This window comes from Natator depressus, chromosome 2 (assembly GCF_965152275.1).
Source record: "Natator depressus isolate rNatDep1 chromosome 2, rNatDep2.hap1, whole genome shotgun sequence".
In the NCBI taxonomy this organism is placed as follows: Eukaryota; Metazoa; Chordata; order Testudines; family Cheloniidae; genus Natator; species Natator depressus.
The window spans coordinates 262,464,137-262,478,695 of record NC_134235.1 but is presented as its reverse complement, the minus strand read 5'-3'; the positions used below and the strand labels follow the sequence as shown (position 1 = coordinate 262,478,695).

Genomic DNA, 14,559 nt, shown 5'->3' with positions numbered 1-14,559 from the left:
CTAGGGAGGAGAGAAAATAAACATGGAAGAAAGGAGGATCTTAGAAATCCCCTAATGCTGCTTCCATTCAGAAGTCAAATTGGGGGAAAGGGATGTGGTGACTCTCTTCCAAGATCCCTCCACCAAATAACCTTGGCTTAGGTGAGTCACCAGAATGAGGCACCACTCCCAGCGTATTGTGCAGAATGTGATTGTGTGTATCACTGGGCTCCACTGAGCTCAACGAGCTTGGTATCCACATGGCAGAGCTTGACTATACCCAAGGCTTTTCTGGGCTCCTTGGGTTTGGCTCCTTGCCTGGGGAAAAAGTGATGACATCTCCCAAATGTCACCCCCTTGTCTCACCAAAATGAGACATCACTCACCGGAAATGGTGCACATTTGTGACTCTCCCTTTTCTTCTTACACTGGGAGTGAAAGTTGACTATGCTGACATTTAAATTGCCGTGACTGGGCATCTGAGCTAAAATGTCTCTGAGATGCATATGGCGGTTCACAACTTTCAAAGCTATTGGCCCAGGCTCTGCGGCAGAATCAGGCAGATGTTGCTGCATTGTTACATTTTAAGGTTTTATCTGCAACCATAACAGCTAGAGACCTACCGTTTAAAAAATGAAAACTGAGACACTGGAGAACAAGACAGTATATTCAGTGATGCTCTGGTGTGGGTTTCTGAGCCCTGCTTCCATTGAAATGAAAAAAAAAGCTCTCATTGACTTCAGTGGAGGAGAAGCAGGACCAAAGGAGGGAATGAATAAAAAATGATGTTTTTTATTAACCTTGTTTAAAAAGCTGTTTTAATTTCAGCAACTTACCAGCCCCGTTTCCTTTGTTCTTTGGTATTTTTCTTCATTTTCATATAAATTTAGGAGCGTAAAAATTGTCCTCAAAGGTATAAAGGTGCCTAACTCTCATTGATACCAATGATACTAAATACCTTTGGAGATCTGAGCCTGAATCTTTACTGAGAATTTCCATTAAGTAACTAGGCAAATCCTTGGGCCTGAATTCATAAATCCATAGATCTTAGGCCAGGAGGGATGCTGATGATCAATTAGTTTGCCTTCCTGAATGGCCCAGGCCATAAAGCCTCACCCAGTAATTTCTGCATCAAACCCATAACTTCTGTTTAAGCCATAATGTATCTTTTAGAAAGATGCACCATATCCCGGGGTAAATTGTTCCAATGGTTAATAACCCTCAAGACTAAAACTTTGTGCTTTACTTCTAGTCTGAATGGTTAACGATTCTACTTCCAGCCATTGGATCTCAGATCTTTTTTCTTTCAGTGGTTCTCAAACTGTTTTTTTCATGGACTACTTGAAAATTGCTGAGAGTCTCATTGGATCACTTAATGATCCTTCCAAATGCTGTTTGTACCATTAGCTAACTATTGAAAAGTGCTTTTGATTAAAGCACTATATGTAAAAACCCCTTAATAATAATGAACTATCCCTCTCGCATACACACATAGCTCAGCTTTCCAAATCTAGGAGTCAACTAGAAATAGTCATGCTTTCATTGCAAATATTAATACAACATTTTCTTGCTCTGCTCTGTAGAGCCCCTCACGGATACAAAATGTATATCTGTGGATGCGATAAGATATTAGCGAAGCTTCAGGGCTCTGCTGGGAACCACAGTGGGGAAAGCAGGAGAACGTCGGTCCGCCATTCTCAGGAACCAGCGCCCCGTGTCGGCAGCTCCTCCGACGTGGCTGTACCGCCCCCAGCCCCGCTCACTGGGGCTGGAACCAGGCTCACCGACAGCTGTCCCTATTTGCACTAGTGTGTGCGAGCGGCTTGCACACCGCTGGACAGGAAACGCAGACGGCTGAATGGACGGGATGACTGTCCAGGCTGGGGGCGGCACAGCCATGCTGGAGGAGCTGCTGGTGCAGGGCCCTGGCTTCTGGGGGCGACGGCCCGACATGCTGCTGCTTTCGCTGCGGCAATTCACTGTCGAGTCCTGCAGCTCCGCGGATCTGTGATTTAGATCCGGGGGTATCCACATCCATGGATATCAGTTTTGTATCCACGCAGGGCTCTACTGTTCTGGACTCTCCCCTATTTGTCCACAGCTTTCCTAAATTGTGGTGCCCAGAACTGGACACAGGACTCCAGCTGGGGCCTCACCAGTGCCGAGTAGAGCAGGACAGACACTTCCTGGGTCTTACATACGCCACTCCTGGTAATGCGCCCCAGAATCGCGTGAGCCTTTCTGGCAGCTGTGTCCCATTGCTGACTCAGGTTCAGTTTGTGATCCACTCTAATCGCCCGGATCCTTTTCAGCACTGTTACCACCTAGGCAGTCGTTCCCCATTCGGGAGTTGTGCGTTCGATTTTTCCTTCCTAAGTGAAGTACTTTGCACTCGTCTTTATTTTTATTGAATTTCATCTTGTTGAATTCAGACCGATTCTCCAATTTATCAAGGTCATTTTGAATTTTAAACCTGTCCTCTAAAGTGCTTGCAACCTTTCCCAGCTTGGTGTCATCTGCAAATGTTGTAAGCATACTCTCTAATCCAGTATCATTATTTGTCACCCCACCAACTTTTGTGTCATCTGCAAATTTTGACAGCACTATTTCTAAATCCAGTAAAAAGATACTGTGTAGCACTGGGCCAAGAACAGATCCCTGTAGAATTCCACTAGAAATACGGCCGAGGATGATGATTCCTTATGTACAGTTACATTTTGTGATCTATTAACCAGTTTTTAATTCAGTTAATATTGGCAACAATGATTTTGCATAGTATTAAATGTTTTTTCAGCAAAGTTTCATGAAAGACGATGTCAAATCAATTGACTGACCGTCATTATTAGCCAATCAGCACAGGGATTTGTTTCATATTATTAATGAGAAATAGCCATAGAATGATTATGGAAATAACTTACCCGTAACCAATCACAGAGTCGGGTATTTCATAATTAGGAAAAAATGTGGGTACACTTCAGTGACAGTACAACATCCCTGTTCTCTGACTGCCTGAGATATTTCCATTTCTGCATAATACGAAATAAATATTTATGGATGATTTTATTCATGCTCATTCAGTTGTCCCATGCTACTCTAACTGTGAAGTTAACAGAAGAACTAGACATGACACTTCAAAGACTGTACAGTCACAATGGGGTGAAACTTCATTAATAACAAGTCAGATTAAACCACAGGGAAAAATGCAAAGAAACATAATTCATTCACCACCAGGATGGAAAATAATTGCCAAATGTGTCCCGGTTTGGCAAATATGAGTATGTCCAAAGACACCCATGGCAAATCACACTCACTGTGTTATAACTATTCTCAGCTTCTTCTCTGGTTTGTTTTTGTTTTTCCTCATAACATTTCTGTTTTCCTTCCAACTCTTTCAGCAGCTTTTGCTCCATGGCTTCCATTTCTTTTTGTTCCATCTGCTTCAGCTGCAGGAAAGCATCTTCTTTATCCTTCTCCTGCTTTTCAAGTTTTTCCTTTAATTCCTCTTCTCTCAGGTTTGACTCTTCCTTTATCTTCTTACAGTTCTCTGTAAAGCGCTGTGTTATTTCTTCTCTCTTTCTTTCCATCTCTTCCCTGTACATTTTTGGTAACTCGTCCATGTTTGATTGGAACATCTTCTCAACATATTGGTAAGTCTCATTTGTATATCGGCCTCCATTCTCCTGTACCATTCTCTCCATCAATCCCATCAGCTCTTCAACCTGGGCATCCTGTTCTGCTCCTGTTGCTTTGTTGTTGAAAGCGCAGTATCGGTTCCCACACTCATCAATCAGCCTTTGAAGATCTCTGTTATCCGAATGTGTTACATAGTCACTCAAAGAGCCATCCCCTAAATCTTCCTTTCGGGTGAATAAGATAATGACATGCTTCATTACATTAGCTCCAAAAATCTCTTGCACTCGCCGCACGGCATCCTCATCTTCCTCAGTGTAACGGCCCAGCTGGGTCACCAGCACCAGGGCGTGGGGGCCTGGAGAGGAGAGCACAACACAGCGACAGATCTCCTGGGAGGTTTCTTCGTCGGGTACCTTTGTGTCCAAAATGGCAGAAGTATCAATAACCACCACCTCCCTCCCATTCCAGCTCCTGCTCCCTTTAACACATTTCTCAGTTACTGGCTTTGCACTGAGTCTGGAGTCAAACACTTTCTGGCCCAGGATGGTGTTCCCTGTTGCACTTTTCCCAGCTCCAATTTTACCAGCAAGGATGATTTTCCGTTCAGGTTTTCCAGGGTATTGGTCACCATTGCCTTGGGCTGTTGGAACAAATAGGAGAGAATTGACACATCACTGCAACATTCACAGAGTAGAGATTATTTAGGAGTTCTCATTCTGGAATAAAAAATGTTTTAACCTTTAAAGAGCTATTTAAAAAGCACGACTATTACTGACATGTCATAGCATAATAGTTGAAATATTCTATCATATTTATTTTAAATCAGTAAGATCAGCTGCTGCATATGGCTAGTTGAACAATCTTATCTTCTTTCTGGATCAAAGTGTCTCCTGTTTATGTTACAGTGGAACAAGTTGGCTCTGTGTGCATGACTATTACTGACGTCATGAAATAAGGTAAAAACAATAAAGACATAAAAATAAAAACACTCCACAAACTAAGATAAAATTCAGAGTGAAAACAATTTTTTTAACATCCTGCAACATGGAAATTCAGAGTTTTGAGTAGCTCCAGCAGAGAGCTTATGCAAAGTCAAGGCAGGCCCAGAATCCAGCTCTCAAACTAGTTTAGCGAACCCCAGTTTTATCCTGTGCAACAATTTCCTTTTCAAACAGATTATAGCAGATTGGGACATTCTACCCCAACCACTATAATCTCCACTCCTCCTAAATGGCCACACGTAGAATCCAGGATTCATTATAACCAATAGTCTGTTGCTGACGAGTAAATAGTTGTGTAACACACTCAGAAAGTGTATCAAGTCCTCACTCCTGTAATGAAAGTAATAAGGGTCTAAATTTAAAATATAAATTAGATCCAAGGATTCAAACCTGTTACTGATCTTTGGGGGGTTGGTATGGTTTTATATATACCTCTAGAAATAAAGAATATCAGCCATACCTACAGGATGGGGGACACTAACCTGGGAAGCAGAAACTCTGAAAAATATTTGAGGATCATGGTGAATAATCAGCTGATCATGAGCTCCCAGTGTGACGCTGTGGCCCAAAAAGCTAATGTAATCCTGGGATGAATTTGGCACTGTTGAGACCGCGGCTGGAATATGATGCGCAGTTCTGGGGCCCACAATTCAAGAAGGCTGTTGAAAAATTGGAGAGGGGTCAGAGAAGAGCCAGGAGATTGATTAAAGGATTAGAAAACCTGCTTTACTATGATTCAGCTCTTTGAGTCTATCTATTTAGTTTAACAAAGAGAAGGTTAAGGAGTGACTTGATTACATTCTATAAGTGTCTACATGGGTAAGAAATATTGAATAATAAGCTCTTCAGTCTAGCAGAGAAAGGTCTAATATGCTCCAATGGCTCGAAGTTGAAGCTAGACAAATTCAAACTGGAAATAAAATGTACATTTTTAACAATGAGAATAATTAACCACTGGAACAATTTACCAAGGGTCAAGGGGAATTGGCCATCATTGATAGCTCAGTGGTTTGAACATTGGCCTGTTAAACACAGGGTTGTGAGTTCAATACTTGAGGGGGCCATTTAGGGATATGGGGCAAAAATCTGTTGGATGATTTAATCGGGGATTGGTCCTGCTTTGAGCAGGGGGTTGGACTAGATGAGGTCCCTTCCAACCCTCAAATTCTATGAACTGGCTGAAGAGAGATTCTCATCTCCACTGATTGTTCAGACAATGACATTTTTCAGAAATGATGCCTTGTACATGGAGGGAACTCCACAAGCTGCCTGGTGGGCGGAGCCAGGAGGACCATGCCCGGCACTCTGGAAGCAGAGGGGCAGGACAGGAAGTATAAAATGCCGGCCCAGCAGCTCAGTTGGAAGGGAGCTGCCAAGTGAGACAGATGTGTCTTCCCTGCTGCTGGAGTGGGATGCCGAACAGAACCGCAGCTGCCCAGAGGGCCTGCACGATCTTCCAGAGAGCCCTGTCGCTCCCGATGCTGAGGAGCTGCTACCGCTGTCCTTGGTGGTATATCCCTGGGGGACTGAGGATGACCCTGGACGAGGTATGCCCGGGGGAGAGTAGGAAGCAGCCCAGGGAAACCAGGCAACAGGCGGGTTGAGAGTTGGTCTGATACAAGGACAGTGTGTTGTGGGCGGATCCCTGCTGACCCAGTGGCGGACCACTCCACTACTGTTAGGGCCCTGGGCTGGGATGTGATGGAATTGGGAGGGCCTATGTCCCCACTGCCACCCCACCCCTGAGGTGGAAGTACTCCCCTTCTTTAGGCCAAGAGGCGTGCACTCCTTGGACACCCCTCCCGGAGCCCCAAAGACTGTGCTTGGAGCTCACCGCTGCCTGACTGCAGGCCAGAGCCCTGACTGTTTGCTGCCCCGCTCTGCTTAAAGGCTGGGCGAGTGAAGTGCTACAGCTCTTCCTGGTTGCCAGACTGTTCATGGCCCTGCCCCGCTTGAAGGCCGGGGCCCGTTGCGAGGTGCTAATTCCCTGTTTTCCCTTTGTTTGGAGAATACTCTAACAAGCCAAACTGAGAGCAGGTGTGACCTCCCCCAAAGGCGGACGGGAAGGGATGGCTATGCCAGTTTACACTCTACAACTCCCATTGGGAGGCTGTTCAAGAACCTCACTCCTCTGATGGTTAGAAACAGTCTTCTAATTTCCAACCTGAATATGCTCATGGCCATATAAATAAAAAGAAACCAAGGAAAGAAGAAGTGGAAATGCTAAACCCTGAGGAAGGGGGGGAAACTAAAGATACTCTGGGCATGGGCCAACTCCAAAATGGGTACTTTGCCTCAGTTTTGAATAAGAGTAATGAGGAACCTAAGGGTAGTGGCAGAGTGGCTAATGGAAATGAGGATAGGGAAGTAGAAATACCACATCTGAAGTGGAAGTCAAACTTATACAGCTAAACAATACTAAATCAGGGGGCCCAGATAATCTCCATCCAAGAATATTAAAGGAACTGGCACATGAAATTGCAAGCCCAATAGCAAGGATTTTTAATGAATCTGTAAATTCAGGGGGTCGTACCCTAAGACTGGAGAATTGCTAGTATAGTACCTATTTTTGAAAAAGGGGGACAAAGGTGATCAGGGAAACTATAGGTCTTTTAGTTTGACCTCAGTGGTACACAAGGTCTTGGAACAAATTTTGAAAGAGAAAGTAGTTAAGGACATAGAAGGAAATGGTAGTTGGGATAAAATACAACATGGTTTACAAATGGCAGATCTTGCCTAACCAACCTGCTCTCTCTTTGAGAAGATAACTGATTTTTTTAGATAAAGGAAATGCAGTAGAGCTCATATGCCTGGATTTCAGTAATGCATTGGGTACAGTTCCACATGGGAAATCATTAGTTAAATTGGAGAAGATGGGGATTAATATGAGAATTGAAAGGTGGATAAATAACTAGTGGGATGCTGTATGATTGAAATGTGACCATTTATATAATTAATATTACCCTTGTTAGACAATTGCAACAAAACTTGTACAAAATATATCATGTAAGATGTCAGTGGAAAAATTATGATTCTATCAAGATGATTATCCTGTTTAAATCCAAGTATCATCAATGTATCTGAAGTTATCAATATCTGTGTCTCAATATCTGTATTTGTTCCTGAGGTAACACCCAACAGGTAAAATCTACATTGAAGCCAGCTTTGTGTTGATGACCCATCAAAGGCAATTAACTCTCACAATTGGCCATAGAAGAAACTCATTCTACCCAGATAGATCTTCCTGCAGACAACTTAGCCTCCAAGTGGCCAATGGCTGCCCCTGTGAGTCAGCAATCCATGTAAGGGCAGGTGAATTGCTCATGTGACCCTGGGCTCCATCTTGTGCCAGTAATTTTCCACAAACTGCTGTGAGATTTGTTTTGCGACAGTAAAATTCAAAGCACATGGCAGAGGGTATAAAAGACCCTTGAATCATCTCCATGTTGTCTCTTTCCTGCTCTGATTCTCTTGACTGTGGATTTACAATTAAAAGGAGCACACTGAACTTTGGAAGCTACCAAAGACTTTACAAGTCAACAGTTTATTCTATCACTGCTTCAAACCTGATGCAAGAAATTTGCAATGATTTCTGTATATTATCTATTAACCATTTTAACTCTCTTCTTTTCTCTTCTTTATAAATAAATGTTTATATTTTAGTTACTAAAGGATTGGCAACAGCATGATTATTAGGTAAAATCTGAGTTACATATTGACCTGGCTGTGTGGCTGAACTCTTGAGATCAGAAAGACCCTTTGTTTGATTAAATTGGTTTTCAGTAACTACTCATCATAATGTCTCATGTCTGGGTGATGAAATAAGGGCTGGAATGCGTAAGGAGACTGCATTTTTGACTTCTCGTTAACCAGTGTAGTGAGATAGAAGTTTTCTTGCTGGCTTGGTGTAATCTAATAGGACAGACTGTTTCTCAGCAGTTTATCCTGAATCTGTTATTCTCATCTGTGACCCACTGAGGCATGGTGACAACTGGTTAAAGGAGAGGCTACAAGGGGCCATGCTGAAAGTTGAACTGTCAAGCTGGAGGGAGGTTATTAGTCGAGTTCCACAGGGATCAGTCTTGAGACCAATCTTATTTAATATATTAATAACCTTGGCATAAAAAGTGGGAGTGTGCTAGTAAAATTCGTGGATGACAAATTTGGGAGGTATTGCCAATATAGAGCAGGAGCAGAATATCCTACAATAAGCTCTGAATGACTTTGAAAACTGGAGTAATAGAAATGGGATGGAATTTAATTGTGCAATGTGCAAGGTCATGCACTTTACGGATTAACAACAAGAATGTTTGCTATAAGCTGGGGACTTATCAGTTAGAAGTGACAGAGGAGGAGAAAGACCTGGGTGCATTGGTTGATCACAGGATGACTGAAGGGCCAAAATCCACTCATTCACTATCACTGTGGATCCAAAATCAGAATTCAACATATATATTTTATACTAATATACTTTATACATTGTTTAAAGGAAAACACCTGTGTACTAATTGTATCATATGTTAACCTGAAACCATGGGCGGAGACATTATGTAATCTTTGGCTATTGGCTGCTGTGCTTATTTTGTCTGACTGCTAGACCTATCTAGGGGCTTGGAATAATGGGGAGATTGCACATCAGGACTGAGATACATTGGCAGAGCAACAAACCTTGCACAAAATGTTTCTGCCATATACCTGGCTCTACTCAGCACTAACATCAGTCTCTTCCTTTTCCAACCATTAATAATGCCAGAGTCATCCAAAATAAAAACAATTAAAACAAACAAACAAACAAACTGCCATTTGGTCAGAAATAAGGCACATTTGGTAGTCCTGGAACCCTGGATTTCCCTCTCCTGTTTGAGGAGCTCACATCTGCACTCAGGACAGCCTATTCCCATCCATGTGAGGAGGTGTTCATCAGTTCTGGGGAGCCACTGTAGCTGTTCAGGTGAATAAAGGTATACCTGTTATAGTCCTAGCCTTCACAACCTCCTCAGGCAAGGAGTTCCACAGGTTGACTGTGTGCTGAGTGAAGAATGTTCATTTTCCACTACAGGGAAAGCTGAGTAGAGCATAAAGGCAGGAATGGGGACACAACAAGGCTTTTAATGTCATTTTCTTACTATGGGAAAGTTCATCTCTTGCCAGATTTTATCCTTCCATATCTGGGTGATCCATCTGTAGAAAAAACACAGACCCGTTTACAAGCAGTTTAATATGGAAATTCAGAACACAGTGACGGACATGCAGGCACGGGATAAACATCTAATACCTCTTTGATGACCTCTCTTCTATATGATTGTGGGATTGGCCATGGCAGAAAATTAAACCGTCTCTTGACTCTCTCCAGAAACTTCAGAAACTGCTGGCCACAAAAATTCCTCCTGCAGTCTCAGCATAACTGCCAAGTTTTGTACAGCTCCAGGTGACGTTTCTTGCAAATAATTTAAGAAGTTAATTTGCATTAAAACATAAACTTCAATTTAAAATGTTGTGCAGATTTATTAATGAAGTTCATTATCCTTCCTCACCTCTGCGATGGAGGTGGGGCCCCTGAATGGAGGTTCTCCCACAGAACAATCATTTGCCCCTTGTGATGTTATCTGAGCAAAATGTGGCACATGGCCAGAAAGGGTTAACAAACCCATGGGCTGGATGACCCAAGGTCGACCTTTAAAGATATGTAAATGATAACGAGGTCATTCCACTAGGTTGGAGTAGAACTTTGAAGTGCAAACCTGTATTGTTAGAAGTTACAGGTAATACTAATTCTATGTGTTTACTTATATCTCAGAGATGTTGACAGTGTAAACAGACAGTTCCTGTCTCTTGCCATAGCTATTGCTGCAGAGATCAAAAGGAAGGCTAACTTTTAGATGAACCTAGATGTAAGGGCATTGTTTATATGTCTCTTTAAAATTTGTGGTGAACTGTATATGAACTGTTTAATGGATAAATTACCTTGTATTAATCTGCATAGTTAATTAAGAACATAAGAATATAAGAATGGCCGTACTGGGTCAGACCAAAGGTCCATCCAACCCAGTATCCTGTCTACTGACAGTGGCCAATGCCAGGTTCCCTGGAGTAAGTAAACCTAGGAGGTAATGATCAAGTGATCTCTCTTCTGCCATCCATCTTCACCCTCTGATAAACAGAGGCTAGGGACACTATTCCTTACCCATCCTGGCCAATAGCCATTAATGGACTTAACCTCCATGAATTTATCTAGTTCTCTTTTAAACTCTGTTATAGTCCTAGCCTTCACAACCTCCTCAGGCAAGGAGTTCCACAGGTTGACTGTGCGCTGTGTGAAGAAGAACTTCCTTTTATTTGTTTTAAACCTGCTGCCCATTAATTTCATTTGGTGGTCCCTAGTTCTTATAGTATGGGAACAAATAAATAACTTTTCCTTATTCACTTTCTCCACACCACTCATGATTTTACATACCTCTATCATATCCCCCCTTAGTCTCCTTTTCCAAGCTGAAAAGTCCTAGCCCCTTTAATCTCTCCTCATATGGGGCCTGTTCCAAACCCTTAATCATTTTAGTTGCCCTTCTCTGAACCTTTTCTAATGCCAGTATATCTTTTCTGAGATGAGAAGACCACATCTCTATGCAGTATGCAAGATGTGGGCGTACCATGGATTTATATAAGGGCAATAAGATATTCTCCGTCTTATTCTCTATCCCTTTTTTAGGTTTCAGAATAACAGCCGTGTTAGTCTGTATTCGTAAAAAGAAAAAAGAAAAAAGAAAAGGAGTACTTGTGGCACCTTAGAGACTAACCAGTTTATTTGAGCATGAGCTTTCGTGAGCTACAGCTCACTTCATCGGATGCATAGCATATTGTGGAAACTGCAGAAGACATTATATACACACAGAGACCATGAAACAAAACTTCCTCCCACCCCACTGTCCTGCTCGTAACAGCTTATCTAAAGTGATCATCAAGGGAGGGCCATTTCCAGCACAAATCCAGGTTTTCTCACCCTTCCCCCCGCCCCCCCCACAGACACACATACAAACTCACTCTCCTGCTGGTAATAGCCCATCCCTCTTTGAAACCTCTCTTTATAATGCGCATGATAATCAAGGTGGGTCATTTCCAGCACTAATCCAGGTTTTCTCACCACCGCCACCCCCCCCCCCCACACACACACCCCTCCAAAAAAAAAAAAAAAGGATATGTGGGCACAGTTGGCAACGGGAACATTCAGGGAACACCATCACAGGGCCTAACAACATCAGCCACACTATCAGAGGCTCGTTCACCTGCACATCCACCAATGTGATATATGCCATCATGTGCCAGCAATGCCCCTCTGCCATGTACATTGGTCAAACTGGACAGTCTCTACGTAAAAGAATAAATGGACACAAATCAGATGTTAAGAATTATAACATTCATAAACCAGTCGGAGAACACTTCAATCTCTCTGGTCACGCAATCACAGACATGAGGGTCGCTATCTTAAAGCAAAAAAACTTCAAATCCAGACTCCAGCGAGAAACTGCTGAATTGGAATTCATTTGCAAATTGGATACTATTAATTTGGGCTTGAATAGAGACTGGGAGTGGCTAAGTCATTATGCAAGGTAGCCTATCTCCCCTTGTTTTTTTTTCCTACAACCCCCCCCCCAAGACGTTCTGGTTAAACTTGGATTATTGCTGTGCACATTGTAAGATGAGCTATTGCCAGCAGGAGAGTGAGTTTGTGTGTGTGGTTTTTGGAGGGGGGTGTGTGTGTGTGGGGGGGGGGGTGGCGGTGGTGAGAAAACCTGGATTAGTGCTGGAAATGACCCACCTTGATTATCATGCGCATTATAAAGAGAGATTTCAAAGAGGGATGGGCTATTACCAGCAGGAGAGTGAGTTTGTATGTGTGTCTGTGGGGGGGGGGGGGCGGGGGGAAGGGTGAGAAAACCTGGATTTGTGCTGGAAATGGCCCTCCCTTGATGATCACTTTAGATAAGCTGTTACGAGCAGGACAGTGGGGTGGGAGGAAGTTTTGTTTCATGGTCTCTGTGTGTATATAATGTCTTCTGCAGTTTCCACAATATGCTATGCATCCGATGAAGTGAGCTGTAGCTCACGAAAGCTCATGCTCAAATAAACTGGTTAGTCTCTAAGGATCCCTTTTTTAGTGATTCCTAACATGCTGTTTACTTTTTTGACTGCCGCTGCACACTGCGTGGACGTCTTCAGAGAACTATTCACAATGACTCAAAGATCTTTTTCCTGATTAGCTGTAGCTAAATTAGCCCCCATCATATTGTATGTATAGTTGGGGTTATTTTTGCAATGTGCATTACTTTACATTTATCCACATTAAATTTCATTTGCCATTTTGTTGCCCAATCACTTAGTTTTGTGAGATCTTTTTGAAGTTCTTCACAGTCTGCTTTGTTCTTAACTATCTTGAGCAGTTTAGTGTCATCTGCAAACTTTGCCACCTCACTGTTTACCCTTTTCTCCAAATTATTTATGAATTGCCAGTGATGCCTGGGAAACAAGAAGTCACATAAAAGAATATTGTTCACCCAGGACTGAATGGTTAAGAGGCTTCTGGAAATGTATGAAAGCCTGGGAACCTGATTCTGTTTTATCTTAGATTTCCTTCAGGTTTCATACAGGGGAAACTTAGGCCATAAGGACTGAGATTCCAGTTGCTGGCTGGAATCACCCTGGACATGGACATTGGACTATAACCTATGGACTATTTCTAAAAGAATTCCTTGCAACAACAAACTCACCATCTCTGCTATGTTTCAGAGTGGCAGCCGTGTTAGTCTGTATCCGCAAAAAGATAAGGAGTACTTGTGGCACCTTAGAGACTAACAAGTTTATTTGAGCATAAGCTTTCGTGAGCTACAGCTCACTTCATCGGATGCATTCAGTGGAAAATACAGTGGGGAGATTTATATACACAGAGAACATGAAACAATGGGTGTTACCATATACACATTGTTTCGAGAGTGATCGGGTAAGGTGAGCTATTACCAGCAGGAGAGAAAAAAAACTTTTGTAGTGATAATCAAGGTGGGCCATTTCCAGCAGTTGACAAGAATGTGTGAGGAACAGTGGGGGGAGGCGGGGAAGGAGAGGGGGAAAGTAAACATGGGGAAATAGTTTTACTTTGTGTAATAACCCATCCACTCCCAGTCTCTATTTAAGCCTAAATTAATTGTGTCAAGTTTGCAAATTAATTCCAATTTGGCAGTTTCTCGTTGGAGTCTGTTTTTGAAATTTTTTTGCTGTAATACTGCAACTGTGTGCTGTGTGAAGAAGAACTTCCATTCAAAAACCAGTTGGAGAACACTTCAGTCTCTCTGGTCACTCGATTACAGACCTGAAAGTCATTCTTGTCAACTGCTGGAAATGGCCCATCTTGATTATCACTAGAAAAGGGTTTTTTTTTCTCTCCTGCTGGTAATAGCTCACCTTACCTGATCACTCTCGTAACAGTGTGCATTGTTTCATGTTTTCTATGTATATAAATCTCCCCACTGTATTTTCCACTGAATGCATCCGATGAAGTGAGCTGTAGCTCACGAAAGCTTATGCTTAAATAAATTTCGCAAAAAGAAAAGGAGTACTTGTGGCACTTTAGAGACTAATCAATTTATTTGCGCATAAGCTTTCGTGAGCTACAGCTCACTTCATCGGATGCATAAAAGTGGAAAATGCAGTGAGGATGTTTTTATACACACAGACTATGAAAAAATGGGTGTTTGTCACTTCAAAAGGTTTTCTCTCCCCCCGCCCCCACTCTCCTGCTGGTAATAGCTTATCTAAAGTGATCACTCTCCTTACAATGTGTATGATAATCAAGGTGGGCCATTTCCAGCACAAATCCACGGTTTAGCAAGAACGTCTGAGGAACGGGGGGAGGAAGGGGGTAGGAAAAAACAAGGGGAAATAGGTTACCTTGCATAAT

The 14,559-nt window shown here is 42.6% G+C and overlaps 1 protein-coding gene across 1 annotated transcript; it reads right to left on the bottom strand.

The window, feature by feature from the left end:
- Positions 1-1,608: 1,608 nt before the first annotated feature.
- Positions 1,609-5,908, bottom strand: LOC141983503 (GTPase IMAP family member 4-like). Its single transcript, XM_074946702.1, has 3 exons — positions 5,860-5,908; positions 3,291-4,252; positions 1,609-1,968 (listed from the first exon to the last, which is right to left on the bottom strand). Exons 1-3 carry the CDS (start codon positions 5,906-5,908, stop codon positions 1,609-1,611), a joined length of 1,371 nt encoding a protein of 456 aa, XP_074802803.1.
- Positions 5,909-14,559: the final 8,651 nt, after the last annotated feature.